We start from the raw sequence: 27,041 nt of genomic DNA, 5'->3' as shown, positions 1-27,041 counted from the left end.
GACCAATCATTCTCAGAAAAGGAAATACATTTTAGAGCCCTGTTTTTAAAAACGTGGATCAGAACTGAGTCACGCTCTCTCAGAATCATGGCCTGATCACCTCTTTGAGATCGTCATAAACTTCAAATCCAGGCCTGACTGTCTACAGTCCCTCTTTGATCCAGCCTCCCTTCTCCCTGTCCTTTGATATTGCTTGCCCCACTGTCCTCTGGACCAGCTAGAGACTATTACCAGGAGTCATCTTCTTCAGTATTCTTTGAACCTCCTCCAAATGCTCTGTCCCCCTAAGGCAGCTGGGAGCAGGCAGAAATCTGGCTTTCTAATGCTGCTGTTGAAAGACAGCTGGATGGCAGACTTTTAGATAAGAAAGCAGATGAGAGGGTTGGGAGTTTGGCCTAGTGGTTAAAGTGCTTGCCTAGCATGCATGAAGACCTGGGTTCGATTCCTTGGTACCACATACATACAAAAAAAAAAAGCCGGAAATGGTGCTGAGGCTCAAGAGGTAGAGCTCTAGCCTTGAGAAAGTCCAAGGACAGTGCTCAGGCCCTGAGTTCATGCCCAGGACTGGTAAAAAAAAAAAAGAAAGCAGATGAGAGTTGCCAGTGAAAGCTCACACCTGTAATCCTAGCTACTCAGGAGGGTGAGATGTAAGAATCATAGGCTGCCTGGGCAAAAATGCCTGTGAAACTGTTTATCTCCAAGTAGCCATCAGAAAAAAAAACAGAAGTGGAGTCATGACTCAATAGTGGTAGAGTTCTAGCCTTGAGCTGAAGGGCTCAGGGCTAGCATCCAGGCCCAGAGTTCAAGTACCAACAAAACAAAAAGCAGAGGAAGCCATTCCAGGGGAAAGCATGTACAGAAGTGCACCACAGGAGAGAGCATGGCTTATTCAGCTGCAGGAAGATTGAAAGTAAGGGCTTATGCCCTGTCCATACCAGACCGGAGTGGATGTGAAGTTCCTTTGTGTGGGGGAAGAGGGATTGGAAGTGACCCCGACTGATAATGAAGCATTCCTCTGGCTGACAAAGGAGTCTAAAGGCCTCTCAGAGCCCCCACAACCACTCAGGTTGGGGATTCAAGGACAGGTGGGCTTTGATGACAGCCTGATGATGAGGCTGTGGGCACAGAATGACAAGCCCCAGGTCTCTGGGTTAAGGACAGCTGCCTGCAGAAATGTAAAGCCGACCGGGGCTGGTTCATTCTTCAGTCTAGATGCCCTGGAAACTTTGTGAGGGTGGGGCAGGCCCACGAACACAGCCAGCCACGAGTGGGGCTGGGCTCCGCGTCCATCTGAGGGGTCCTGCAATGGCCTGGGCGGGGGTGGGGGCCGGTTGGGGCCTGGAGAATCCAGGCCTGGGACAGTCAACGAAGAGTCCCGATGGAGGATGGGCTGGCCCCGAAGGAGGGAGAGACAGTAGCCAGGAAAGTTATGGGTAAACTGAGTCGGGGGTGGGGCGGAAGCCGACCAGTGGTCAGAGCAGCGGGGAGGGGGGGCAGGAAGGGGTCTTGCCCATCGGGACGCCCGGGCCCCCGGTCTAGACCCAAGTTCAGAAAGTTAGTTTGGGGATCGCGATCGTAGCTGACCGGGCAGGGAGGGACGGCAGGAGGAGGGGTCTGCGGTGGGACGGCGGGCGGTGGAGGCCGCGGGCAGTGGCGCGGGGAGGGGGAGGCCGGCGGGGGCGGGGCGGCGGGGGGCGGGCCGGGGGCGGGGCGGCGGGGATGCGCCCTGCGGGGTCTCGCCTTTTCCTCCTTCCGCGCAGCCTCGGTTTCCGCTTCCCTCCGAGGCGAGGGCTGAGAGGCAGGGAGGCCGAGCCTCGGCCCTGCGCCTCCGCCATGTGGCCCCCAAGCTCGGAGCCCGATCCGGACCCCGAATCCCCGCGCGACCCCCGGGCCAGCGCGGCGGCTCCGGTGCTCCGCGCTCTGCTGCCCGCGCGCGCCTTCCTCTGCTCGACCAAAGGCCGCCTCCTGCTGGCAGAGTCGGTGAGTGCGCGGCCGCGGGTTCGAGGCCCTCGAAGCCAGCGTCGGGGTGGGGGAAGGGCTGCACCCCGGAACGCATCTCCTTTCCCACCTCCTCGCGGGAATTGGCCAGACGCCTCAAGTTTTGGAAAGCTGCTGGAGCGCGACTGTGTGGAGGCCAGTCTCTAACCCTCTAACCCCCATAAGTTTGGGGGCGTGGGGTGCGGGGTGGGGCACGCTGGTGAGGGTCACATGCCCCCCCCGCCGGGCTCTGTGTGACTTGGGGCGCCTCCCACCCACTCTGGGCCCGCAGGACGCCTGCGCCCCGCTTCCTCTGGCCTCTGTTGCGCTGCGCTCTGCAGGATTGGCCCCTCTGACCATCAAAGAGGGGCCTGGGGGGACCCCGGGCGGAGGCCGCTGCTGGGGTGCTGGTGGGGGAAGGGGCGCGGGACTGGCTCCCCCCCCCACGGGAGTGGGTGAGGCCCAACCACGCAGTGGGGGGTGTGGGCTGCTCGAACTGGGGTGACTTCATCCCCCTCCACCCTCCCCCTCTGGGCTCCTTCCTCCTTCCCCACCCCAGAGCAAGACTCCTTTGTCCTCCCGACACTCCCTCCCGCACTGTCCCGTGTGGGGCGGGGACTGTGGCTTGGGCCTCCCGGGGTGGGGAGGTAGAGGCCCGGCCAAGGAGAGGTGAAGGAGGGAACCGTCCTAGGCCACTTGGTGCTTCGGTCCCCAGCAACTAGACCGTACCTGTCCTGGTCCTGGGTAGAGGGGGCAAGCGGGAGAAAGTGCCAGAAGAGATGTCGAGGGCAGCTGGCTCCTTTGAGGGACCAAGTGGAGGGTGGAAGGGCTGTGGAAGGGATTCCAGTCCCCAGCCCCCTCCCTTGTCACTCCAGGGCAGGTGGCATGGCGTCCTACAGCCTCTCTTGCTTTATAAGGTCCAGTCAGGCTTGGGCACCCAAGGACACGCTCCAGGCTGGCCACCCCTGGGAGCTACTTTAGGGGAGAAACCTTTTCTCTACAGCCCACAGAGGGGTCTCCACAGCCCACTGCTAGCACCTAAGGTAGGGAATGGGCGTGCCAGCCAGTACCCAGAGGGATTGGTTGCCTAGCTGGGTGTCTGGATTCCTAGCCTGGGAGGATGAGGAAGGAAGGGGGGAGGGTCACTCCTGTCCCCCCCCCCACTTCCTCTCCTCCCCAGGCCCGGGGAAGTGGGGAGGTTGACATGAGCTGGGAAGAGGAGGAAGATGGCCATCAAGCACTGACCAATGAGAAAACAGGAATCCAGAGGGGGAATCCCCAGATTTAGGCTTCTCTGTGCCTTTGCTTCCTATCTGTCCAATGCCGGCTCACCTACCCCCGAAGCTGAGTTCAGGACAGCAGAGGGCCCCAGGGACTCTCTGTAGCCCATTTGAAGAAGCCACAGTGCTTCCTGTGGGACATCTGAGCGTCCTATGGGTCCCCTGTAGCCAATCCCTGAGCCCTACTTCAAACTACTCAGCCATAAATGTAGTCAAAGCAAACCCAGTGACAGAAGCCAAGGAAGAAGCCTCCAGGGTTTACAGGCCAGTCACCTGGCTTCAATGCTGTAATGGCCATATAGCATCCAATCTGTTTGTCTTAGAATACCCACAGGCCTCAGTGCATGCTGGACTAGAGTCTCTTCCTCTTGATTGTCCCATCTCGCACAACTACAGCATTGTGTGTCAGAATGCACTGAGCCAGCATTTTGATACCCGCAGGGCCCCAGGTCTCCACTACGTACATCTTCTAGTTTTTGCTTCTTATAAAGATTTGGGGTTATAAATACCATTATTAGTACTTTTTAGTGCTACTTATGTAGTACATATTACTATACTTCAATTCTAAATGAACAAAAATGATTTAAAAAGGGGGTGTCTGGTGGCTCACACCTGTCAACCTTGCAACTCAGGAGGATGAGATCTGAGGATCACCATTCAAAACCAGCCAGGGCATGAAAAGTCTGTGAGGCTCTTCAATTAACTACCAGAAAACCAGGGGTGGCACTGTGGCTCAAAGTGGTACAGTGCTAGCCTTGAGATGAAGAGCTCAGGCTAAGCCCCACTGCTGACCCCATTCTCCCTCCCTCTCCCCACCAAAAACAGCAGTACTAGGGCACTTGAACTGAGAGGGCTTTGTGCTTAGCTAGACAAGCGCTGTGGCATTTGAACTACACTTCTAGCTTGGACATTTGTAACTGAAATTCAATATTTTGGCTTTTCAGATAAAATTACATACAGTGTAAAGCACAGATCTTAGGCATAGATTTATTTTCTTGAGGCTGGCTGCTGTTTGATTGGTTTGCAGCTGGTAGGTAGTGTTGGTGTTGAAGGACTGTGTCATAGAGAAGGAAGGGGGAAGATAGAGTGGCCTCAGAATGTGGCCACCTTGGTGGGGGGCATTATGTGAAGGTTGAGCCTTCAAGATGGCGTAGCAGGGAGTTGGTATGGGGTCAGGACCCATGGTCACACCCAAGACTGGGAGAAGCATGGGATTGGGGCTGGGCCTTCTGTTGTTGTTGGTTTTTGTTTTTTAGTAGTACTGGGGTTTGAACCTGGGACCTAATGCTTGCCAGGCAGACTCGACAACTTGAGTCATGCCCCTGGTTCTTTTCAATTTCATTGTTTTGTTTGCCCATCCTGAGTCTTGAACGTTGGGCTTGGGCGCTGTCTCTGAGCTCCTTTTGCTTACAGCTAGCACTCTACCACAAGTCACAGTACCAATTCTGTGAGAAATTGGAGATAATAGTCTCATGGACTTAACCTGTCCCTGATGGCTTCGAACCACAGCCCTCAGATCTCAGCCTCCTGAGTAACTAGGAATGAGCCACTGGCACCTGGGTGGTTTAGTTTGTTTAATAGTCTTAGGTTTATGCCTGAGCCAGCCTGGATTTCTCTTCCTGCGTCTTCATAGCTGAGGGTCTCATCAAGTCTTTGCCCAGACTGGCCCAAATCACAGTCTTCCTCATCTTTGCCCTCTTCCTGATGTCTACCTCCCAAGCAGTTAGGAGTACAAGTGTGAGCCACCACACCCACCTGGCGCTTCCCCACAGCTCTTAATCCTGACTCTGCCACTTCCCAGCTGCAAGACAGAGCAGGTGGCCTTCCTGCTTGGAGCTGCTGCTGGACCTGGGCCCAGACAGACTATCGGTGACCAAGGGCAAAGGAATAGGGCCTTCGTCTTCTGTTTTCTCTGCAGGGTCTCTCATTCATCACCTTCATCTGCTATGTGGTGTCCTCCGCATCTGCCTTCCTCACTGTGCCTCTGCTAGAGTTCCTGCTGGCCCTCTACTTCCTCTTTGCTGATGCCATGCAGCTGAATGACAAGTGGCAGGGCTTGTGCTGGCCCATGATGGTGAGTCCCAGGGGACCCAAGAGCCAAAATAAGATATTCACATAGAGGCTGGATAAGGAATCTGAGGTCCTGTGCTGGGGTCCTGCCCTGCCTTCAAAGCTACAAAGGGCAAATAGAAACTGGCAGGGGTCAGATCATCCAGGCCCTGCTATCTGGCCAGGTCCTAGGCTTGAGGTCAGGGCTGTGATGCCAGAAAAATGAACATACTTCTAACCACCAGGTGGCACTGTCATGCTCCAGGGACACTGAAGGAACTCGTGTCAGCCACAAGAATTCAAACCATTTCCAGGGTCAGGGCAACTTAACTAAGGACCTGCAAGCTTACTCAGACCACAGACATCTGGCAACCTGGCCCTGTTGGATCACCTAGAGGCCAACAGCCTTTACCTAAATGCACAATAGAAGGGGCAGGTTGGGTTCTGAACCTCAATGCCTGGCTTTACCTTCAACATCCTTGCATCCACCTGGAGAGGGCTCCACTCTGCATACCCATTTTTGGGATTAAATAGTGACTACGACCTACAAGCGGACTGGCCACAAGTGTGTGGTAAAGCGAGGCCTAGGGCCAGGTCTGTCTGTTGGGTAACCAGGAGACAAGTTTCCAAAACCTCCACTTCTACCAAATGGGCCAAGCCACTGAGTGAGCTGCTGACTGGTCCACGCCCTGCCTGTTGCCCTTAAGGCAGAGGACAGCTGGACCAGGGACAGGCCAGTGTTAGCCAGTGGCAACTTACAGACAGACAGGAGGAACTGGAGGGGAGGGAGGGGAGCAGGAGGGCCAGGATGGGGCTGGGAGATAGAATAAGTATGTGACCAGGCTATTGTCTCCAGCAGCTCAGGCAATGTTGGTCATGTCCCTCTCTCTCCAGGACTTTCTGCGCTGCGTCACCGCAGCCCTCATCTACTTCGTCATCTCCATCACAGCCGTTGCGAAGTACTCGGATGGGTCTTACAAAGCAGCGGGGGTGAGCAGCTCTCTTACTCTTAGAAGGTGCTCAGCAGCAACCTCTCCTGAAGCCCCAGACACTTGTCTGGATACCCAGTTAGGCTCAGACTTGGGGACTGCCTCTTTCTGATTGGGTCCCTTGGGTCCTATGTGGATCTCAGCTCTTGCAGAGTCTTCTTTACAGAAATCCATTCTGCCCTGATGGTCAAAGGCTAGTTGTGTAGCTGGGTTCACAGTTCATCTCCCCAGTTCTCATCACCCTGCCCACTGGTCCTGACAGAGGTGGATTCTCTGCTATCTCCTCACGTCCAGCCTCCCAGTCTAGGGACACTGCTTAGCGTTCATGTCTGTTCATGTGCCATAGGTTTTTGGCTTCTTTGCCACCATCGTGTTTGCAGTTGACTTCTACCTGATCTTTAATGATGTGGCCAAATTCCTAAAGCAAGGGGACTCTGCAGATGACACCACAGCCCACAGGACAGAAGGTGAGTGGCCACTCTGGAGGATTCCACTGAGGAACCTAGCTGGTCAATGCTAGGTTAGCTGCAGGAGTCCTAAGGTATCCTGTCCCCTTAGGGGGACACTTTACTGGTTTACCAAAGGCTGGGGTGAGGAGGCAGGAAGTGTGCTTATAACCTGGTTGTCAAAATCAGCCCTCTCTAGGCCTCAGGCTGTCCAGAAGGGACAGGCTTTTCCTTACCTCTGCCCCTCCTGCAAGGCCTCTTCTTTGTGCCAGGGTGGACAGTTGGTGTCTAGACACCTGTGTACCTGTGATCGAGTGGATGCCAGCCTGGATCCAGTTTCTTCTGCTCTCTTGCCTGTGAGGACAGTAAATCGGGGCCCAAAGCTCATCCACAGTCCCCAGGCATACCCAGGCAAGCATAGGCTTGGCTTAGTGTTACTTACAAGGAAATAACAACAGGCATCATCGCCCCTGAAGTCATCCTTGCAGTCCAGACAGGTTGGCTCCCATGTTAACTGATTTTTGGATTTTTTTTAAGACTGAAATGTAGAAGGAAGCTGGCTTTCCTATCTGTGAAAACACAGCCATATCAGATGTCTCATCTGTGGGCTGTGTTGCCTGAACAGGGCTGGGCCTATGGCAGAGGTTTGTCAGACACCACAGCTGGTCTGGAGATCTAGTCTAGCCTCCAGACTTTTCTCAGGCCTTTGTGACACTCCTTCCCCACTACTGAGGCCATCCTATGGTGGGCCCTGGACGTGTGCAGGAGGCCCAGGCTTGCCCCAGGGATCCAGATGGAAATTAGTCCCCAAATCAGAGTGGTACTGGACCCAATAGGATAGGTACTATACCACGGGACAAGAGCAAGAGTAGATGTCTGGGAAAGGCTCTGGAAGGGACAACCTTAAAACAAAATGGGAGTTAGCAGATATGAATAAAGCAGCTTGAGAGTGGCCCCTCTGTGCTAGCCACAGGCTGGAGAGTTCTAGACATGGTTCTGGAGCTGGCTCTAAGTGGGTAGATAGGAGTGTACAGACAGAAGAACGGGAGCAGGTGGAGGGAGAAGACAAGTCTAGGAACAGGGGCTTCCATCCAGGCCAGACATGTCTTGAAAGTCAGCCACCTGAACTGTCTGGACAGGCAGACCATGGGCCCTGTAGGCACGGCCCTGGACTTAAGAGTCCTTTCCACTAAGCACCTAGAATCAGACATAGGACTCAGTTCTTTTGGCTTAGATAACTGTCGCAATAGCCTTGCTTCTGGGGCTGCGGGGAGAAGTGAACCCCAGATCTTGCCAGTGCGCTAAAGTGACCCATGCCCAGCTCCTCCCCCCCATCATACTACAACAAGCAAAGCCCAGACCGTGACCTTGGGCACTGCCAGCTGCAGCATGTCAGCCAGGGAACAAGTTGAAGACACTTCTGTTTAGAGAACTTTTGGGGGGGACAGAGAACCCAAAAGTTATATATACATTTCCGCAGTAAAGTATATGCTTAATTGTTCGACGTGAATATAACAAACCCCACCTGAGCTTACTGAGATATTTCAGGCGTGGGAGTAAGGAGAAGAGTTGGGAGTTTAAGCAGGTTCTTTCTTCTCACACATGGAGTTCCCGCTGCCCTGTCCCAAGCCTGTCTAGGAGCACATAATGTTAGGACACCTAGGGTTCTGAGAGTCAGGCTGGCCAGGGTGAGGATGAGGGTGAGAGCAACCAGCTGAGCACAGAAGGGTCACACCTGTAATCCTAGTTACTCACAAGGCTGGACTGGAAGGATCAGTGGTGCTGAGGCTCAAGTGGTAGAGCTCTAGCCTTGAGAAAGTCCAAGGACAGTGCTCAGGCCCTGAGCTCAAGCCCAAGACTGGCAAAAAAAAAAAAAAAAGCAAAAACCAAGGATGGGAAATTCAAGTGATAAGGTCCACTTGAGCAAGCAAGCCAAGCAAGTTTGGGGTCCTGAGTTCCAAGTCTAGTATTGCAGAAGAGAAAAAAGGAGAGAAAAAGAGGTCTAGAGAGAAGGTCTACAGAGACACCAATCAGCTAGGGGACTTAGGCAGGACAGGAGTGCTTTTTGTCTTTGTCGGGTAGGAGGTTCCTAAAGGCTCTACAGAATCATCTTAGTGGGATTTAAAGAAGCCCACAGGTCACACCTCACTGACAGGTTCTTAACATCATACTTTAGTGATCACAGTAAAAAACAGGGTGAGTGAGGGACTGAAACAATAAGAACATTTTTTAAAACAGTTACTGATTTGTCAGTATATTTAGTTTGGTGACAAGAAGTAGCTGTCCTTACCCTGACCTGCTGAACTGGGTTGGGGGATGGGGGGAGGTCCTGGGAGCAAGGCTGGGATGCAGTCTCATTGTCCGAAGTGAGAATAGCCCTGGAGCCTGGGGAGGTGCCCTAAGGTCCTGGGGAAAGAACATCTTGGCCTTGGCCTGGGTAGAAATCCCCTGCCCCCCCTCACTTGCCCCACCTAGGGCCTACCTGCCCCCACCAGAGCTAACACACTCTGTTACCAATAGCAAGCCTGGGAGAGTAGCCTGGCAGCTCCCCCACAATGAGCAGCCCCAGGCCTCCAGCCAACCTCCTCTGCTTTCCTTCCAGAAGACAATTCCAACTCAGATTCCGACTCCGACTGAAGGCTTGCCCATGCTGGCAGTGTACCCAGTGCTTCACACCTCTACCTTCCTTCCAGCGCTGTCGACAGGGTGCCCAGGGGCCACTGATGTGTGAGGGAGGCATGCAGGCCTCCCCCCACCCCCACAGGCTCCAGGTTACACTCAGGAGCTCCGTGAACAAGTGTGCCATCTCCAATTCCATGTGGAACCACTGTGCTTGATCACCATGAATGTCCCACGTCCCACTCCTGTCTCTTCTATCCTTTAACCTCCAACCCCGCAGCCAAAACTGGCAGGTGACACAGCAGACATGGCCATTTCAGACCACAGTGTGTGCTGTAGGGCAGGGGTCACGTTTCATTAATGGGAACAGATTGGGAAAGCATGGCAGGGCCCACCCACCAGACTCTGGTGGTCTCTGTACTTGGGGTACGCCTGCTCATACAGACACTTGATTGAGAAGAACCCCTCCAGGAGTCTTTGTTCAAAGAGTACAGATGTGCTCATCATGGAAGAACCATGGCCTCCCTCTCTAGAAAAGTCTTGTCTCATCTTGACAGCTCACCCCTAGAAACTCTGTTTGCCATTCTGGGTCTAAGACCAATTCAGAGACCAGTCTATAGACTTACTTGCCAGAGCCAACAGAAGGAGCCAACCAACACAGAGCAGTGACTGTGGCATGGGCGGCTGGGCGGGCCCAGCAGAGCCCTCCTCCTGGGGACAAGAGCCCTGAGAACCCCAGGGCAGGTCCACTGACCCCCTCACAAAAAGATAAGATGATCCTTCCTCCCGTGTTCACTAAGGAACTTACACTGTGTACGGATCTTTATGGGACTTTTGTAACTTTTTAAATATTTTTACACAAAATGAGCTTTTAATGAGTGGTATTTTCTTATTATAATCTTGCACGTGAATGCCTTGACCTGGAAAAAAATGCCATAATAGATTAAAGCAGACTGACTACCTGTGTGAAAAGTGTGTGACTAAAAACTCTTCTGTCACCTAGAGCAGTGCTGCAGCCAGCATCTTACCAGCACGAGCTACTGTACAGCCAAGCACATGCAACAGCTGCATAACCACCAGCCCCCTCACTTACACACCAGGACATGTTCCGTGGTAGCTCAGTTTGGAACGTGGTTGCACAAGGGAGAACTCTGGTGTGCACTGGGCATTAAGCTCCACCCAGTACAGCCTGAAAACGTGTGAAAATGGGCTGAGGCCCACAGTGGGGCTGATGCTCGCAGGGCAGCAGAGCCTGCTGGTGACCTGTGCACCATGAATCCACGGCACCCTCAGTGGAGCAGGCCACGGAGCTGGGCCACAGCCTTGGGGTTGGGGGGCGGGGGGTGGGGCAAACAGAAAGAAGACACCAGAGCATTTTTCACATATCCATTTACTAAACAAGAATTCCTTCATGACAATTTAATACAATATTAGCGATTAGTGTTGAGAAAATTATTTCCCTCTACATACAAAAATACAGATTTGAACACTATGAAATCAAGACAAGTACCATGGAAAGTTGGTCCTTCAAAATAAAAAGAGGAAGATTGAGGGCAGTATGCAGCCTTGTCTGCTGTCAGGGAAGACAGCAATTATCAACAGAAACAAACACTTTGGGGACCCCCCAAACCACTCCTAAATACAGGGTCAGAGAACCAGGCTGGAGCTAGGGGAACTCCTCACACCATGGCATCCACATCGGTCCAAGAGGCCAAAGGGAGAATTCTGCCCTGCCAACCATAGAAACCAGTTTTCCCAATGGCTAGCACCTCAAAACGCCCCAGAGACTTTCCAGACCCAAGTGACAGTTCCTAACAATGCCCCCTAAAAGTGCTCCATGGGGAAGTACCAGTGAGGGATTTTAGTGCAGTTATCACTTAGCTGGATTCCTCTGTTGTTACTTTAGGATGTTGTGACTTTAGGATGAAAATAAACAGCTCCATTTCCATGGTTCGGTAAGTCTGTACCTTCATGCAGCAATGGCTCAGTTACTTAGGATTTTCCTCGAGTAGTCACAACTCGTGCCACAGGGAAGGAAGGCAGGAGCTGCAACAATAGGCCTGTACCTTGGTTTTGTCTGGCTCCTCATAGCAAGCGTCTACCATGTTCAGGTCCACCATCCAGAGGTTACCACAAGGCCATTGGGGTGTCCACAACCCAGCCTGAAATGGGGGAAAGTGACACCTGGAGCAGATTAGGCGGCTCCTGAGAAGCAGGCTGCCCAGAGCTAATCCTGGAAGACATCAAGCTGGAGAATGCCCCTGGGCTGGCCAGGGTGATAGGGCAAAGAACAAGACAGGCTTTCCACCACTTTCCAGACCCAGGGGGAAGGTCAGATGATGGTTCCTTCTCTCCTTCCCTTCTTTCCTTTCTTTCCTTCCTTCCTTCTTTCCTTCCTCCCTTTTCTTTTTACTAAGAAACTACTTTCCTCTGACTGTTGGGCTCTTCAAACTAAGCAAATGGTTGAACTATGCCAAATGCAATTATGCTGATGGACTCATGATTTCACAGAAATATACTCTGACTCTAAGATACCCTAAGTAAGCAGAATCACAAATGCAGCAGACAAGAGTGGCCAGGGGATTTTGTGTTTTTTTTTAAAAAGTATGTATGAAGTTTAGAGGGAAAATGATCCAAACCTCAAGAACAGCCTTCTTGAAAGCAACAACAAAAGGACACAATCTAAATCATGCTACAAAAATAGTGTTATCTTTTTTTTAACTAAATGTACATCTTTTTTCCCAATTCCATGGTTGACAGGAGTGCTTACGTGACACATGGAAGGCACCAAAGGTGAAGTGATTGTCTGTCTTAAAATATACAAAGACAGATCGCCTACTTTGAAAAATAAAAAACACACAGTCATACCTGTAATAAATAGTTTAGTGTTTCGGCCACGGGTTCTAGAACCCCTACAAATTTCAACATATACAAATATTTTCAACCCCTAGCATTCTCCTAGAGGCAACCATGTCAAACAAAATTGGGTTATGAAAAACACTGATTTTAGGCAACTAGGTTAATTTCATCATGACTTGAAACCTTTCTGAAATGAGCTAAGAGTGAAAGAGTCAGATGCGAGTGGACCCTCTGGGCGTGAGCCAGGCCTCCTGCCCTAGTCCTCACCCGTCCCCAGCCACTGAATCTGCAGATTCTCCCTTCAGCCCTCATTTCCGAAGGGAAGAAACAGTCCTGAAACTTGCTAAAGCAAAATTCTGATGGAGTCAGGGATGCAAAGCAGGGCTTGAAGAGCGGAAGCAGCCAGCAGTCAGGTGTGGCCCTGCCTTATGGGCACCTGGTTTATGGCCCTTCATTTCCTGGCCGACACAGATTTTAACTGGGGGGTAGGGGGGAGACACTTCCCAATAAGTGCCAGCAGCAGTGTCCAAAGACAACACAAGGTTTGGTGGTTTCTGACTACCAATGAAGCCCACACAAATAATGCTAAAATCTTGTTTCCCCAGGCACAACATTACAAGCAATTAACCCTGAACCAAAATCTCAGCATAAAAAGAAAGTAGATGCTAAACTAACCTAACACAGCCATACTATTCCAGGACCTAAACTGCCAGTGCTTCAAGCTCTAGGCTTATGGATCATCATTTTTTTCTTGCCTTTTCTTTACTGTTGTTTATGGATTACAAAAAAATACTAGAAAGAAAATTATCCTAAAGGCTGAGAAATTATACCCAAATGGAAAAAGAATATATTCCAGCAAAGACAATAGTGTTTCAGACTGAAGTGTGCAAACATTATTTACTGGCATGAAGAGGTCCCACAGAACACTCCCTTCTCAGAAGAGAGTTCTTCTAGCTCTAACATACCAAAGGCATTTTCTTTCAGAGACAATTTCTAAATAAAAGAAACATAAAAGGTCAAATATTTCAAATTGCTTTCTAAACCAGTATGATCTTATGATTTTTGAAGACATCTTTGGGAAGAGAAAAAAATATAAAGAAAATTAACAAAAAAAATTACAAAGCACGAGGATGGTCCTGTTAGGTCTGTGTCTCGCTTGGGGTGCACCTGAGCCAGATCAGTCACTGGCTAGTACCAAGAGGCCCCTCAGCACCAAAGCACAGTGGTCCCCATGGCAGCTCTCCCTCTAGCTCATTCAGGAAAACAAGACAAAGGCACAGGAAAGTAGTTAGCCAGATAGACATTTCCAGAGCAGCCTGGAATTGTAAACAAGTCTAGTACTACCAGCAGCAGTCTCTCTTTTTCTTCTTCCTCCTCCTCCTCCTCCTCCTCTTCTTCTTCTTTTTCTTCTGCTTCTTCTTCTTCCTCCTTCTCTCCTCCCTCTCCCCTCTTGCCCTTCAGCAGACATTAGCGGGGTCTGAGCCCTTGCCTAGCTGGTCCTGGGAGTCCGAATGATAAAGGTCAGAGAGCCATGGGAAAGAGAGAAACTCTGAATCCTATAACCCCATCAGAGGCTAGAAAGGCCCCTAGCGACCTCCTGACAGCAGGAGCCCTCAGTCATGAGAATTGACAAAAGAGCTTCTTCTACGGTGTGTTTGCCTTCCTGCGACCTCTTCAATATCACTACTACTCTGTGGACTAGATCTAGAGAAAATAGCAACCAGGCAGTGGCCTGGGGACTATAGGACTGCTTTGCTTTGAATACAAATGCAGGAACCCCTACAAGATCAAAACCTGGCCCCAAGAACACACCCCATTCTATATTGGCCCTAAGTCTAACCATAAGTCATTAATCCACAGAAAATATGGTGTGGAAAGGGATGAGACCTTGACCCACCAGCATGTGCATAGATGAGGAGCTTTTTCATAGAAAACGGTGAGCTTGGCCTCACAAAGGATTATCCAAGCAAGGCTTACATATTATCAGTGGATGAGAGGCCTCCATCACAAAGGCCTGTGCTTACAGGTATACATGGCCAGGAAAGCTTCTAAGAGGGCCAAAGACACTGCCAACTTGTAAAGAACAGGAATGTTTCCAACCAAGCCACGAGTCAAAGCTCTTGCCAGCAGCATCCAGCACGAGGTAGAGGCTAAACACACCAGACATGGCACAGGAAAGTAAGGGACTCCATGGACAAGGCCTCAGAGCCTGCCTGGTCCTTACTGATTTCCAGGGGGGCTGTACAGTGGCTGCACTCTGCCCACACTGGCAATCTATTCATGGTCTTCTGAGGAGATCATAATGACTGCAGCCTCTATGAACAGGAAAAGGTACTGTCCGTCCCCCTCTCCCCCCAGCCCCAGCCATGTGAAGGACAGTCAGGAGGAAAACATCCAACAGACCAACTGAGTGCCAAAATATACTTCCTCTGAACACGTCAGTGTTTGTATCCATCTAAACCATCAGAGGGGCCACCAAATGCTATAGGGCCTCATCCCTCCACCACCAGGAACTCTCTAGACCCTTCAACTCCTGTTTCCATTACGAAAGTCAATATAGTCCAACAGAAAATGGAGAAAACTAAGCCTACTTCAGCCTACCCCAAACCCCAAACTTAAGTGGCACCAATCCATACTGGAATGACTAAATAAATATAAAGACACTGGGTGCTGGTGGTTCATGGCTGCAGTCCTAGCTATTCAGGAAGCTGAGATCTGAAGATCATTGTTTTAAACCAGCTAGGGCAGTAAAGTCAATAAGACTCATCTCCAATTAACTAACAAAAAGACAGAAGCGGATCAATAGGTCAAGTGGTAGCTAGTCTTGAGCAAAAAAACTCAAGGACAGTGCCCAGGCCCTAGTTCAAGTCCCAGGACTGACACACACACACACACACACACACACACACACACACACACACACACACACACACACACACACACACACACACACACACACACACACACACACACACACACACACACACACACACACACACACACACACAGCGTGTTTCCTTCAATTTGCAGAGATCAATTTTAAATCCCAAGCTAGACACAGCGTAAGCACACAGGTGTCTTGACATGGGTACAGAACACCATCGTGCCTTCTCTCCTCTTCCTCAGGCCCTGCCCTCAGTACACTCAGTGCATTCAGTTCACTCAGAAAATATACAGTCCACTTCTGATTTGATAGGAACTAATTAAATAGAACAAGGAAATATATTTGCAAAACCCCTGGAGAAGCCTCATCTCATAAAGGAATTAAATAGTTACTGGGACATAAATAATGACAAAGATTTTTATCTCTGTGATGCAAATTAACTCCCAAGTCAGTTCCTAGCCTCCCTGGGTACTTACTGTCTTCTTGGGCCCCAGACCTCTTCCTTTCTACTAAAAGCACATCATCAGGTGGCGGGGCATTGTACCTTTTCACCAGATGAGAAACTGGCTTTACTGAAGTAAGCAGGAAACTCAGGCAACAATCCCACCTAAATTGCTTTTTTTTTCTTCTCAGAGTCACTTCAAAGGTGGCCTTCTACTGAGGCCAAGTAACATGATTCCTGGCAGATTCCTGATAAAGCTCAGGGTGGTCTCTCCAAGTGGGCCCCAGTGGATACATGGCTGGGTCTTTGTGAACTGACTTGGAATGGAATTCTCAGAGAAAGATAAGCCCAATTTTGATCATGCAGACACACTCAACAAATGCCAAATAAACATGTAAAATGAACAGATAAAATCCAGATGCCATCACCCCCCCCCCGTATCACCCCTTCTAATAGGTTGAAAGCTGGGGAGGCACGAGGTGTGCTGACTCAGACAGACATGTGAAGTGGGCTCCATCAGACTCACTGGGCATGGGGCCAGACCCACACTACCCTCTGTGGGAAAAACAGGGAGGGGTAGGACTTAGTACCAGATGAGCTGGGTCAACCCCTGAAACCAGACACCAACTTGGACCTGTGACCTGGGCCACATGTTAGGAAGCCAGAGAGGACCGCAGCAGAACTGGACTGTGCTGGACAGCGAGTCTAAGAAGCGGACCTTTGGCTCTGACCACCAGATATGGCATTTTCTGACCAGCAGCCCCTCTACTCTGCCAGGGAGGGATGTGTCATGGGTTCTCCTCCCCTCGCTGAACATATGGGCCATACCCTTCTTGACTGTTTAGTCCACAGCACACTGGGTCTGTGAACCATCCTTGGTACATGATCCATGACTTCCTGCCAACAATGCATTTCTTCAGTAGGGCTAAACCCAAAATGTTAGAGCTAGAGTGAGGTCTGTAAACATGACAATGGTTTAGAGTAAAAACTTGACAAATTAAGATAGTATTTCCACCAAAGATAAAATTAGTCTCTAACAACCAAAAACTACAGCATCCTAGGGGCTTATTTAACTCATTCACCACAAAAAATAATTCTCAGTTTAATCAAGAACCAATCAAAAACCTGAACTAGGATTTTTTTTCCCCCAACAGCTTCCAAGATTGATGTTCTCAATGATAACATCCAAGGCAACAATTAGTGCCTTGAAACATCTGTGGAAGGACATGCCCTGATAAAAATTCAAGTATGCTTGAATCCTAGACAATCTACCCAGAGTCACTTCAGAACTGTTCTCAGGCATTTAGAAAACCAGTTCATATCCATAAAACAAAGGGGTGTTTGTGTGTGTGCTGACCTGTACCACACATGTGTATGTGTGTGCACTCACACTCACACACACACACTTCCCATATGTGGTCCAGGAGGCCAGCAGGCTGGCAAGTGCTTTGGCTGGTGGAATGGACTGTGTTTCCTTCGTGGCTTTTACCTAAGAAGGCAAAATTGCAGAAACTCTGCAATTCAGCCTCTAGGTATTTAGGGGAGGCAGGAAACAGGCAAACAAAATGGTCTCCAAATCACTGAAAGAATATGGGACTCAGGAAGTTGGTTCTTTTGAGGAAGAGTCAAGTGATTTTTCAGCAAAGTAGGAGAAAAATGAATACCCTCCCATGAGTCAAGTGTCCCACAGAGCTATCCCCACAGATCTGTCCCTGCAACACACAGACCAAGCAAAGGGATCTACAAACACATCCATCACCAAGACCCTCGGAGTCCCATGTGGCCTTTGGGCTATGCTAACTACCTGGGCACCTCAGGTATGGAAGACCATGAGGAGGGTGGATGCTGGCAGGCAGACTCAACATCCAGAGCACACTTCAGGGGCTGCCCAGAAATCAAGGCTGAATGTTCCAACCCTCGACTTTCATGCACTTCCTGGTCTTAGAGGCCCCATTTAACCCCAAGTTCTGACTCATCACAGACATATATGACGAATGGCTCTGGGCTGAGAGCCAGTGCTCCGGGACAATTGAGACCTAGAGTAGATGTGGGCAGTCAACAGGGATGCTGCCCCCATAACCGCCCAGGGCCAGAGGATGCAGGCCTCTTCAGCCACACTGAGCTGCCCACTGGGCCACTCCGGACAGGCTTTCCCAAAGTGAATTTTTACCAAAGGGGACAAAATTCAACAGAATCACATGAAGATCTAATGTGCTGAAAGAGAGAAAACTTGATTGAAGGATGGGTGGGCATGTGGTGGAAGCAAGACTCTCGAGGTCCTCACGTGTCCAGGCGCTGGATCTCTGGGCGACTGTCCACATCTCTGGACTCAGTGCGGGCTCGAATGTAGTCACTGGCGCTCTGCTGGCGGATGCTGACTCTCCATTTCTGCACAGCCAGGAAAGTGCTCACCGCATAAGCTGCTGTTGCCAAGAAGCCAAATATCTAAAGTACACAGACACCATTAGCCTAGGACACAAGTCTCAAACCTGATGGCTTCAAACCTGATGGCTTCAAACCTGACTCATGCACTCAATCCAGCTGTTCCTAGCTCTGATCAGTGAGTAGTTACCACAACTGTCTGAGTCTCTAGTTATGTGACCCACAAATAGTCCCACTGACCTGAATAAAGCCTAAGGGGGTCTTTCAATATGGTTCGGACCTTCAAAAAAAACTAGTGAAGTACTTCTTTTATCACATCTAATTCATAGACTCTGCTCCCAGGTGTGAAAAGGTACATGAAATAAGATGGAGAAAAAATTTGAAAGAGGGGGGAAGAGGAAAAAAAGAATTGAAGAGTCTCACATCAGGCTATCAGGCTGACAATCAACTCACAGCCCACCATAACTACATGCTGCCACTCACTTGATCACCCCAGTCAGGTGACAAGGGGTAGGGTTTGCATTATCTAGGCAGGCTTCCATAAGCCACTGAGTGCCACATATAGAGCAGTCAGATAAGAGAGCTTTAGAAGTCTTTAAATCCCCCACTAGTGATGGAGGAATGCATGACCCTTACAAATGGACAGCATATAGAAATGCAGAGCATGACGTGCAGTGTCTTCTTCTATCTGATCCCCAGCTCCCACATCTCAACCCCACAGCCACACACAAGTCAGGAGACAGGCAAGAGCACAAGAACAAGGGTCCCAGAAATATGAAATCCGCTTGCACTTTAACCCTTCCAGTTGCTTACCACAGCAGCAATCTCTGCTCCGGTCTTGTGGTTTAAAGCAGCCAGTACGATGGAGGCAATAAAGAAAAAGAAAGTGCTGAGTCCAGTGTTGACCAAATCCTAAGGACAAAGATCAAATAAAACCACTTGAAAAGAATCTGCCTAGAAGCAACCGAAGAACTTCCACACAGTAAGGCCCACAACCAACTTTGGATAGTTCTGAACCTCGGTCTCCACATCACAGGGGCTTTAGTCACACAAAGTAACCATTTATGACATGGCTAGGCAAATTGCCACAACCAAATCCATACTTCTTCCTATCATGTCGCCAGTCATTGACCTAAACAGTCACCAAAACTGGTAACGTTCATTATCATTTAAAGTTGTTGCTGTTTATAGAGTTCTGATTTGTTTATTTACTTAGTTTGTTAGTTACAGTGCTGGTGATGAAACCTAGGGCCTCAAGCATGTTTGGCCAGCAGCTACTGCTAAGCGGTACCCCAGGCCTCTAGTTTCATTATCTCAAACACATACTCAAATTTTAACCAAGAAAATAAACCAGGCATAGGAGCTCAGTCCTGTAATCCTAACTACTCAGGAGGCAGACCAGATATCAGAAGGACTGAGATTTGAGGATAGCCCTCACAAAAAGTTATCGATATCTTATCTTAATTAGTAAGCTGAGTGTAGTGGTGTATGACTGAAATCCTGGCTATGCGGGAAGCTAGTGGTAGGAGGATCTTAGTCCAAGGCCAGTCCTGGCCCAAAACGTAAGACTTTATCCAGAAAAATAAAAATCAAATAATAAAATAAAGCAAAGAAGAACTGGAGTTGTGGATCAAGTGGTGAAATGCCCTCTACAAACACAAAGCCCTGAGTTCAAACCTCAGCACCATTGAGAGAGAGAGAGACAGAGAAACACAGAGAGAGAGAGAGAGAGAGAGAGAGAGAGAGAGAGAGAGAGAGAGAGAGAGAGAGAGAGAGAGAGAGAGAGAGAGAGAGAGAGAATCATGAACCATGAACACACTGGCTTTTTAATTATTTATTGTCAAACCTGGCTTGAACTCAGGGCTTGAACACCGTCCTTGGGCTTTCTCAAGGCTAGACCTCTACCACTTGAGTCACAGCACCACTTCCAGCTTTTTCTGTGTATGGGGTACCAAGGAATTGAACCTCCGGGGTCTTTGTAGAATGTTTGCCTCACATGCACCACTAGGCCAAACTCTCAGCCAGACCAAGCTCTCCTAAGAATTCAAATGAACTGAAACTGGGGCAGCTCCTCTGCCTTCCTCACTGTCATGTATGACACATAAAGCACACTATTTTCCAAGAACATACTTCTTCCATTCTCAAACCTCTTCCTCCCGGAGCTGCTCTGGAGAGCAACCACACAGATAACAAGCCCAGCACAGTGCCTTAACGAGACGGGATGTTTCACACATTCACAGGCACTTTTTATTTTTCTAGGTACTATGGGACTGAGGCTTGAACTCGGAACCTCACATTCTTCCTTGGGTTTTTCACTCTTGGCTGATACTCTACATTTGAGACATACCTCAAACTCCAGCTTTTTGCTGGTTAATTAGAATTAAAGAGTTTCTCAGCTGGCTCTGAACCATGACCCTCAGCATTCAGTCTCCTCAGTAGCTACAATGACAGGTGTGTGTGAGCCACCCAGTACCCAGCCAGCCCTTTCTTTGGATTGCACTGCAATCCTCTACATGTGCTTCCTCGGGTCGCTGGGATGACAGGCTCACACCACTACACCAGCCATTGTGTTCCCCTCCCCCCGCCCCATAGCTGAGGGGGGACATCACGTTGAGAGAGTCTCACAAACTTTTATGCCCTGGCTGGCCTTGTGCCTCAAGTCCCTATCTCAGCAGCTAGGACTACAAGCTTGCAATCAGAAACACAACATTTTACACACCACATCACACTCACTAACAGTCATTCTTCATCCATATCCCAATCTAGGCAACTGCAAACCTGTACTCCTGTCTCTGGATTTGACTATATTTGGATATCTCATGGCATAATGATCCTAAGACTCATCCTACTTTTTGTTTATTGTGAAGAATGCAGTTATGATCTTATAGGCTTTTATCTGAATGTATGGTTATATTTCTCTTTAGTGATCACAGATTTTTAAAAATACCTATCTTTCAGTTTTTCTACAAATGTGTATTACTTGCACAATTAATTAAAAGGCTCAAGACTGGGATACTATCAAAGTTAGTGCCCATCAATTAACGTGAGTTCCTGGGCTGTGTGACACAATCAAGCTGCTGATTCATCTTTTATATTAGGGGCATCCCTTGGTGTGTCATCAAAGGAAGATGTGGGTTTAAAAGTCAAAACAGGGGGCTGGGAATATGGTAGAATGCTGGGTTCGATTCCTCAGTACCACATAAACAGAAAATGCCAGAAGTGATGCTGTGGCTCATGTGGTAGAACATTAGCCTCAGGCAAAAGAAGCTCAGGGACAGTGGCAGGGCCCTAAGTTCAAGCCCCAGGAGTGGAACACACACACACACACACACACGTCAAAAGAGGTGGCTAAATGTTTTAATGCCTTTGATAGGACATGTATTCTCCAGTTTGCCACAGTCCTCCCCATTCCCTGCAGTTTCACGTTGCCTCTTTATGTCATCTGTCTGGTTCTTGAACGGTTACTGCCCCTCCTTATGCTAGGAGAGGAAGAAGAATGTCAGGACTAGGCAATCATCCATCCCATTGTCCCCATGTGTAAACACATGCTTTTGCTCTTGCTTTCAAATAACACACAGGTGTGTACCTAGGCAACTCAGGAACAGATCAACACCATCTGGCCTAGAGAACGCTAACTACTCTTGAAAACATTTACTAGCACTACTATCAAACACCACAAATCAACTAGCAATAAGCAGGGGACCACCCTCTCTGTCCCAGGCTCCGAGCTGCCCTACCTCCTTTCTTACCTGTTTGTGTCATATGTCCAGCCCTGGTGAGTGCCAGCAAACCCTGACTCTGCTCTAGGTACAGAGAATGGTTCATCCTACAACCCCAGCTCCCATACTCTGTGCCAGGAAGTCACTTCTTATACCTGGAGGCCCATTTGGAGCCTGGCATTTCCTCTGAGTGCCCTGTTCCACTTCAGGTCTGCTTCTGAGGTACTCACCTCCTCACCAGTGGTCCTAGCCTCACACAACATCAGATCCTACAGAGCTCTCACCCCACTGAAGAGCAGCTTGCAGCCTGAACTCTACTTCTGTTCCCAAAACCTGGTGTGAAGCAGGCGTCAATATTTGCTGAATGATCTAGAATGGGACACTTGTACACTGGATCCACCCTAGGCCATCACAGAGCAATGCACATTGGTGGCTCTAATTAATCAGCAAAATACCAGGCTGGAGGCCTCATTCAAACGGTAGAAAACTAGCTGTGAGCAAAAAAGAGAGAATGTGTAAAGTACTGGGTACTGATACACATACACAGCTATAAATTTGATCAACTTATAGGAATTTCTTGAGTCATAGGAGCATTTTTGCTTGTTCATAGAAAGCCCTGAAGTTTGCTTGACCTTTCTGTTTTTTTGAGACAGTGTTTATGTTTACCCCGGCTGGTCTCAATCTCTTGGCCTCAAGAAGTTCTTCTACCTTATTCTCAAGAGTAGCTGGGATCACAAGCATACAAATGCCACATGGCTGGTTAATTAGGGTTCAGTTCAAGCTAATGAGGTCACTCTTGGTGGGGAAGAGGTGATTGTGTCAGCATAGGGAGTGGTAGCCAGAAAAAGCAACTGTAGGAATAGTGTTGGAACATTCAGTTCTTTTCCTAGACAGAGTTCAGTCACCCAGGGACGGAAGATTTGATCAATCAATCATACCCCTCTAAGGAAATCTCTTTCAAAAATTCCCTAAACTGTGGGGTCCAGGAGCACCTTCATTGGCAGGTACACACAAATGCTAGGATGATGAGTCACTGGACCCCACAGGGACAGAAACTCCTGCACACTAAGCCCTTACAAACCTCATCCTGGGCACCTCTTCCATTGGCGGCCCCCAAGCTCTATGTTTTTAACAAACCAGAATTGCAAAGAGATGGTTTCCCTGAATTTTGTGAGCCATTGTAGAAAATTACAAAGCCTGAGAAGGGATTGTGGCAACGCAAATCTGCAGTGAGCCAGGTAGATGTGGCTGCACACCCCAGCTGAAACTGTTACTTGAAGCAAGGCAGTGTGGTGAAGCTGAGCTCTGAACCTGTGGATCTGTCTGTGCTAACTGTGGGAGTTGGTATCAAAGGTGAAGGAAGCGCTGAGTACCTAACTGTTGTTGAAGACAACTTATGTCATGCTTAGCATGATGTAAGTATTTAGTGTCAGTGGAAAAAAGTCATGGCCAAGGGCTCAGGAGTTCACAAGCAGTCACTCTGAGTGACTCCACATCTTTCTTAACCCACCATGACAGTAGCCTGGGTTCACAGATAGGAAGAATCTGGGCAAGGAGCCAGAATCACAGTGACCACTGAGAAGGAACAGCCAAGGAAGATGGAAGCCAGGAACAGGTGCCATATGAGAAAAAACAGAAAGCATGACCAGAGGGATACAGCATCCCAGAGAAGTCACTGCCAGTGGAGTGAAGCCCTAAGCAACGAGATGATCCAGGACACGAGGGCTTCTAATGAAGAGTGGGGACAGAAGCCAGACTGGTAAGGTTAGGGTGGTAAGTTGGGGAGGGGGAAGCTATCTTTGCAAATAACACAGAAGAGAATATTCAAGTTCTTGCTCTAGGTAGTGGCTACACGTAATCATTCTAATTCTTCATTATAATAATGCACATTTCATAATTTTCTTAAAAGTTAAAAATTAGAAGAGCAACTAGGCTACAGGGAAGTATTGAAGGCCAGCCAGTGTAGACCTCTTCTTTAGGGAAGTTTGGATGAGCAGGTCTCAGCTCTGGTGGCAGCTGAGAAGAGTAGAAGCCACTGACAGGCTTGGGGTAGAGGGTCAGAAATCCATAGGATAATCAAGGGCTGGTAGAAGGAAGAAATGGGGATGAGAATGAGACCTGGGCACTAATGGAGGTAAGAGGATGGAACAGGTAAATTATGAGCTCCTCGTATACAGAGAAAAATGCCACAGAACAAATCCCTCAAATAAGGGATGTGTTAATATTAGAAACTCTCTGAGGGCTGGAGGTATTGGTTAGAGCAGTATGGTACCTGCCTGCCTTACAAATATAAGGTCCTGAGTTCAAGCTCCAGTACTGTCGAAAAAATAAAATAAAAACAAATAAATCTCAAGTACAGCTCAAATAATCTAAGGGCATTAAGCATTTGGTTAGCAAGTGTGAGGCCCTAGATTCAATAGCCAGGACTAAAGAATAGAATAAATACTCCGGGAGCAAGACCAAGCTTGTCTTATTCACTTGTATCTAAGTTGCTTGAGTGATGAAGGGCCTCTCAATAAACACTAGCTGAGGAAGGGACTGGGCTGAGCAGCTGAAGAGTGAATGGCGGGAAATGGGCCCAAGACTGACTGGCTCTGAGCTTCCCATAGTGACTGACCACATGTCCAAACAGGGCTAAGAACTCAAGCCACAGAGAGAAAGAACCATGCCTTTCTTTTTTTTCCTTTAATTTCTTTCTTTTTTTTTGGGGGGGGGGGGTGGTCGTAGGTTCAGACATGGTGCTTAAACTCAGGGCCTAGGCACAGCCACAGAGCTTTTTTAAAGCTCAAGGCTGGTGCTCTATCACTTTGAGTCAGAGTGCCACTTCCAGGTTTCTGGTCGTTAATTGGAGCTAAGTCTCATGGACTTATCTACCTGGGCTGGCTTTGAACTGAGATCCTCAGATCTCAGCCTCCTGAGTAGCCAGAATTACAGATGAAAGCCCCCAGCACCCAGCAGAAGCATACCTTTCTCCTGTAATCCTAATTAACGCAGGAGCCTGAGATCAGAGGATCAAGGTTCAAAGCCAGCCTAACACAAAAGGACCTGACACTCTTATCTCCAATTAATCTCTAGAAAATGGGAAGTGGGGCTCTTGGCTCAAAGGTAGAGTGGTAGCCTTGAGTTAAAGAGCTCAGGGACAATGCCCAGGCCCAGGGGTAGGGCAGTGGCCTTGAGCTGAAAAGCTTGGGGACAGTGCCCAGGCTGAGTTCAAGCCCGATGCCCCCCACATAAAAGTGTGTGTGTGTGTGTGTGTGTGTGTGTGTGTGTGTGTGTGTAAATGTATTAATGCCATTTTCTTTCCCCTATTTTGCAAATATCAACAGAACCAAACTTTTCAGATGATCATCATGTAGAAATGACATCTTTAAAACAGCCTGGACAATTTTGCTATAGGGTTCCTTCCATGGGTTAAGATTTTATTTATGTTGTAGTTTTAGTCAACTCAGTAAAGAAACTTTAAAATTTCACAGATCAGCTATAATGAGCTATTTAAATATCAAAATAAACTAGAACCAAGTGGTGACATGGAGAGGTTCCAACACTCCCTTGACGCCGAGCAGCCCCAATCCTCTGGCAGTCAGTCGATGGCTGCCTCTACTCACTGTCAGGTTCCAGTTGATCTGGGGGATCCTCATGTGCAGGTTGAGACTGAACAGAACCAGCAAGACTCCAGTCACCACAAATGCACTGCAGCTTACAAACTCGAAAAAGTAGAGGCCTTCACACGGGGAGCACTCCATGACCGTCTCAATGCAGATGAACGCGATTAGGGCCAAAATCTAGAAGAAAATTGGAAATGTACATGCATGTGTACATTAGTACATCTGTGTGGACATACATGCCTATCATGTTAAAGCAAAGCAACAACAGCCACACAGTTCTATGAGAATTGTAGTATAACTGTCAGAAATAAGACCTGCTTCAATCCTTAGGCAGGAAAGGCAGATGAAAAGGATCAAATTCCTTAGGCAGGCACCAGTAGCTCATCAGCTACTCAGAAGGCTGAGGTCTGAAGAATAGCAGTTCAAAGCCAGCCTGAGCAGAAAGTCTGTGAGACTCTATCTCCAATTAACCAACAAAATGGTGGACTGGAGGTGTGTCTCATGGGCTACGATGCTAGCTCTGGGTAAGAAAGCTAGTTGAGACTACAACGCCCTGAGTCAAGCACTAGTATCCAGCACACGTGTGTACGCATACATATACCACAGAGCCAAAAGGTTCAAATTCCTAATGTAAACACGGAAGGCCCCATCACTTCACTGAAATGAGCCTAGTACGGAGTGGCCCTGGGAGGAAACAGCTGGCCCTCAGGGAGAAGCAGAAAAACACTTCTGTGATATTCAAGTTTTTCCTCTGCCACTATACTTCCTAAACTACCTATCCCCATTAGTCTTCCCCAGTTCTGCCGCACATCAAGAAGGTGGAATACTATGCTATCTAATGCTGTCTGGGAGGTTCATGCTGGGTTGACACAGGCTAAATGGGATCATACTGCCTTGAAAGGAAATGACTGCTGCAACTCCTTCTTACCCAACCCCATATGCTTTTCAAAGCGTATCACTGGATTTCATCACAGGAAAATGGACTGGCAATTTATTTTTTTTTTTAAGTTTTAAATTGAACAATGATAGGATCAATTCCTTTCTGAAAGACCAACATAACATTCTAAGCAGAGTTAGAGAACATAAAGTCAGAGAGACACCAATGGAAGTTACCAAGGGAACTGGCAGAGGGAGGAGGAGGCAGTCCCAGGCTGTGGTAATGGCCCTAGGGAAGGTCAAGTGGTCCTAGAGCCATTGGTCCCTTGGTCTCCTGGCTTCTGTTTGGCTCTCCTCTCTGAGTCACTCAGGGAGTGGCCTTAATCCCACAGGTCAAACAGAGGCAAGGAGTCTGAGGTCGTGAGAGGTAAGACCACAGGGGTGTGTGAAATGCAGAGGAGCTCTGCCTCCAGCTTGCCCAGCAGATCCAGAACCTGCTTTCTGACCAAGGCCCCAGATGACTAATGTGAGGAAGCAGCCAAAGCACAGGCTGCTCTGGGGCCCTCCCCTCCCTCCTTCCTCCTGAAATCCCACTCACACTTTCAGTGTTCCTCTCAATGGGCTGCCTCACAAGGGAGGTTAGCAAGGAGAGAGTCATTTTCTTCTGCCCTCCGCCAGGGCCCTATCCACGGCTTATACAGCTTCTCTCTCTGCCTCCTGGGCATGTGAGGCAGGGTCAAGGCCACTTTCCTTGACTCCTAAGGCATCACTCACAATAAGTCACATAAGAGTGGGCAAACTGGGCTCAGCGGGCCACTACAGACCCACATCTGCCATTTCCTGACAAACTTGTCAAGTTGTCTGCCAACAAGAGGGGTGGTTCTGCTTTCCCACTATCCATACATCTGGGCAAC

At 48.9% G+C, this 27,041-nt stretch overlaps 2 protein-coding genes across 3 annotated transcripts in view; one reads left to right on the top strand and one right to left on the bottom strand.

Annotated features, from left to right (window-relative positions):
* Positions 1 to 1,751: 1,751 nt before the first annotated feature.
* On the top strand, positions 1,752 to 10,227 carry Cmtm3 (CKLF like MARVEL transmembrane domain containing 3). 2 transcript variants are annotated; one of them, XM_090357525.1, is made up of 5 exons: positions 1,752 to 1,980; positions 5,176 to 5,331; positions 6,201 to 6,296; positions 6,642 to 6,762; positions 9,347 to 10,227. In XM_090357525.1, the coding sequence occupies exons 1-5, from the start codon at positions 1,834 to 1,836 to the stop codon at positions 9,376 to 9,378; spliced, it is 552 nt and encodes a 183-aa protein (XP_090213651.1). In that variant the 5' UTR covers positions 1,752 to 1,833; the 3' UTR covers positions 9,379 to 10,227. The 2 variants fall into 2 exon arrangements, with proteins under 2 accessions (XP_090213651.1, XP_090213650.1); XM_090357524.1 differs by having other exon boundaries at positions 9,344 to 10,227.
* A 4,596-nt stretch (positions 10,228 to 14,823) lies between these two features.
* Cmtm4 (CKLF like MARVEL transmembrane domain containing 4) overlaps positions 14,824 to 27,041 on the bottom strand; it is a 47,565-nt gene continuing 35,347 nt past the window's right edge. The window contains exons 2-4 of the mRNA XM_090357523.1: positions 25,252 to 25,428; positions 18,741 to 18,839; positions 14,824 to 17,990 (exon numbers count right to left, since the gene is read on the bottom strand). Of these exons, the coding sequence (XP_090213649.1) occupies positions 17,826 to 17,990; positions 18,741 to 18,839; positions 25,252 to 25,428 (441 nt within the window). The 3' untranslated portion in view covers positions 14,824 to 17,825. The remainder of the gene's footprint in view (positions 17,991 to 18,740; positions 18,840 to 25,251; positions 25,429 to 27,041) is intronic.

Source organism: Megascapheus bottae, chromosome 24 (genome assembly GCF_031878675.1).
Source record: "Megascapheus bottae isolate mThoBot1 chromosome 24, mThoBot2.hap1, whole genome shotgun sequence".
Lineage (NCBI taxonomy): Eukaryota > Metazoa > Chordata > Mammalia > Rodentia > Geomyidae > Megascapheus > Megascapheus bottae.
Note: the sequence above shows the minus strand (reverse complement) of the source record. Positions and strands in the feature narration are given on the sequence as shown.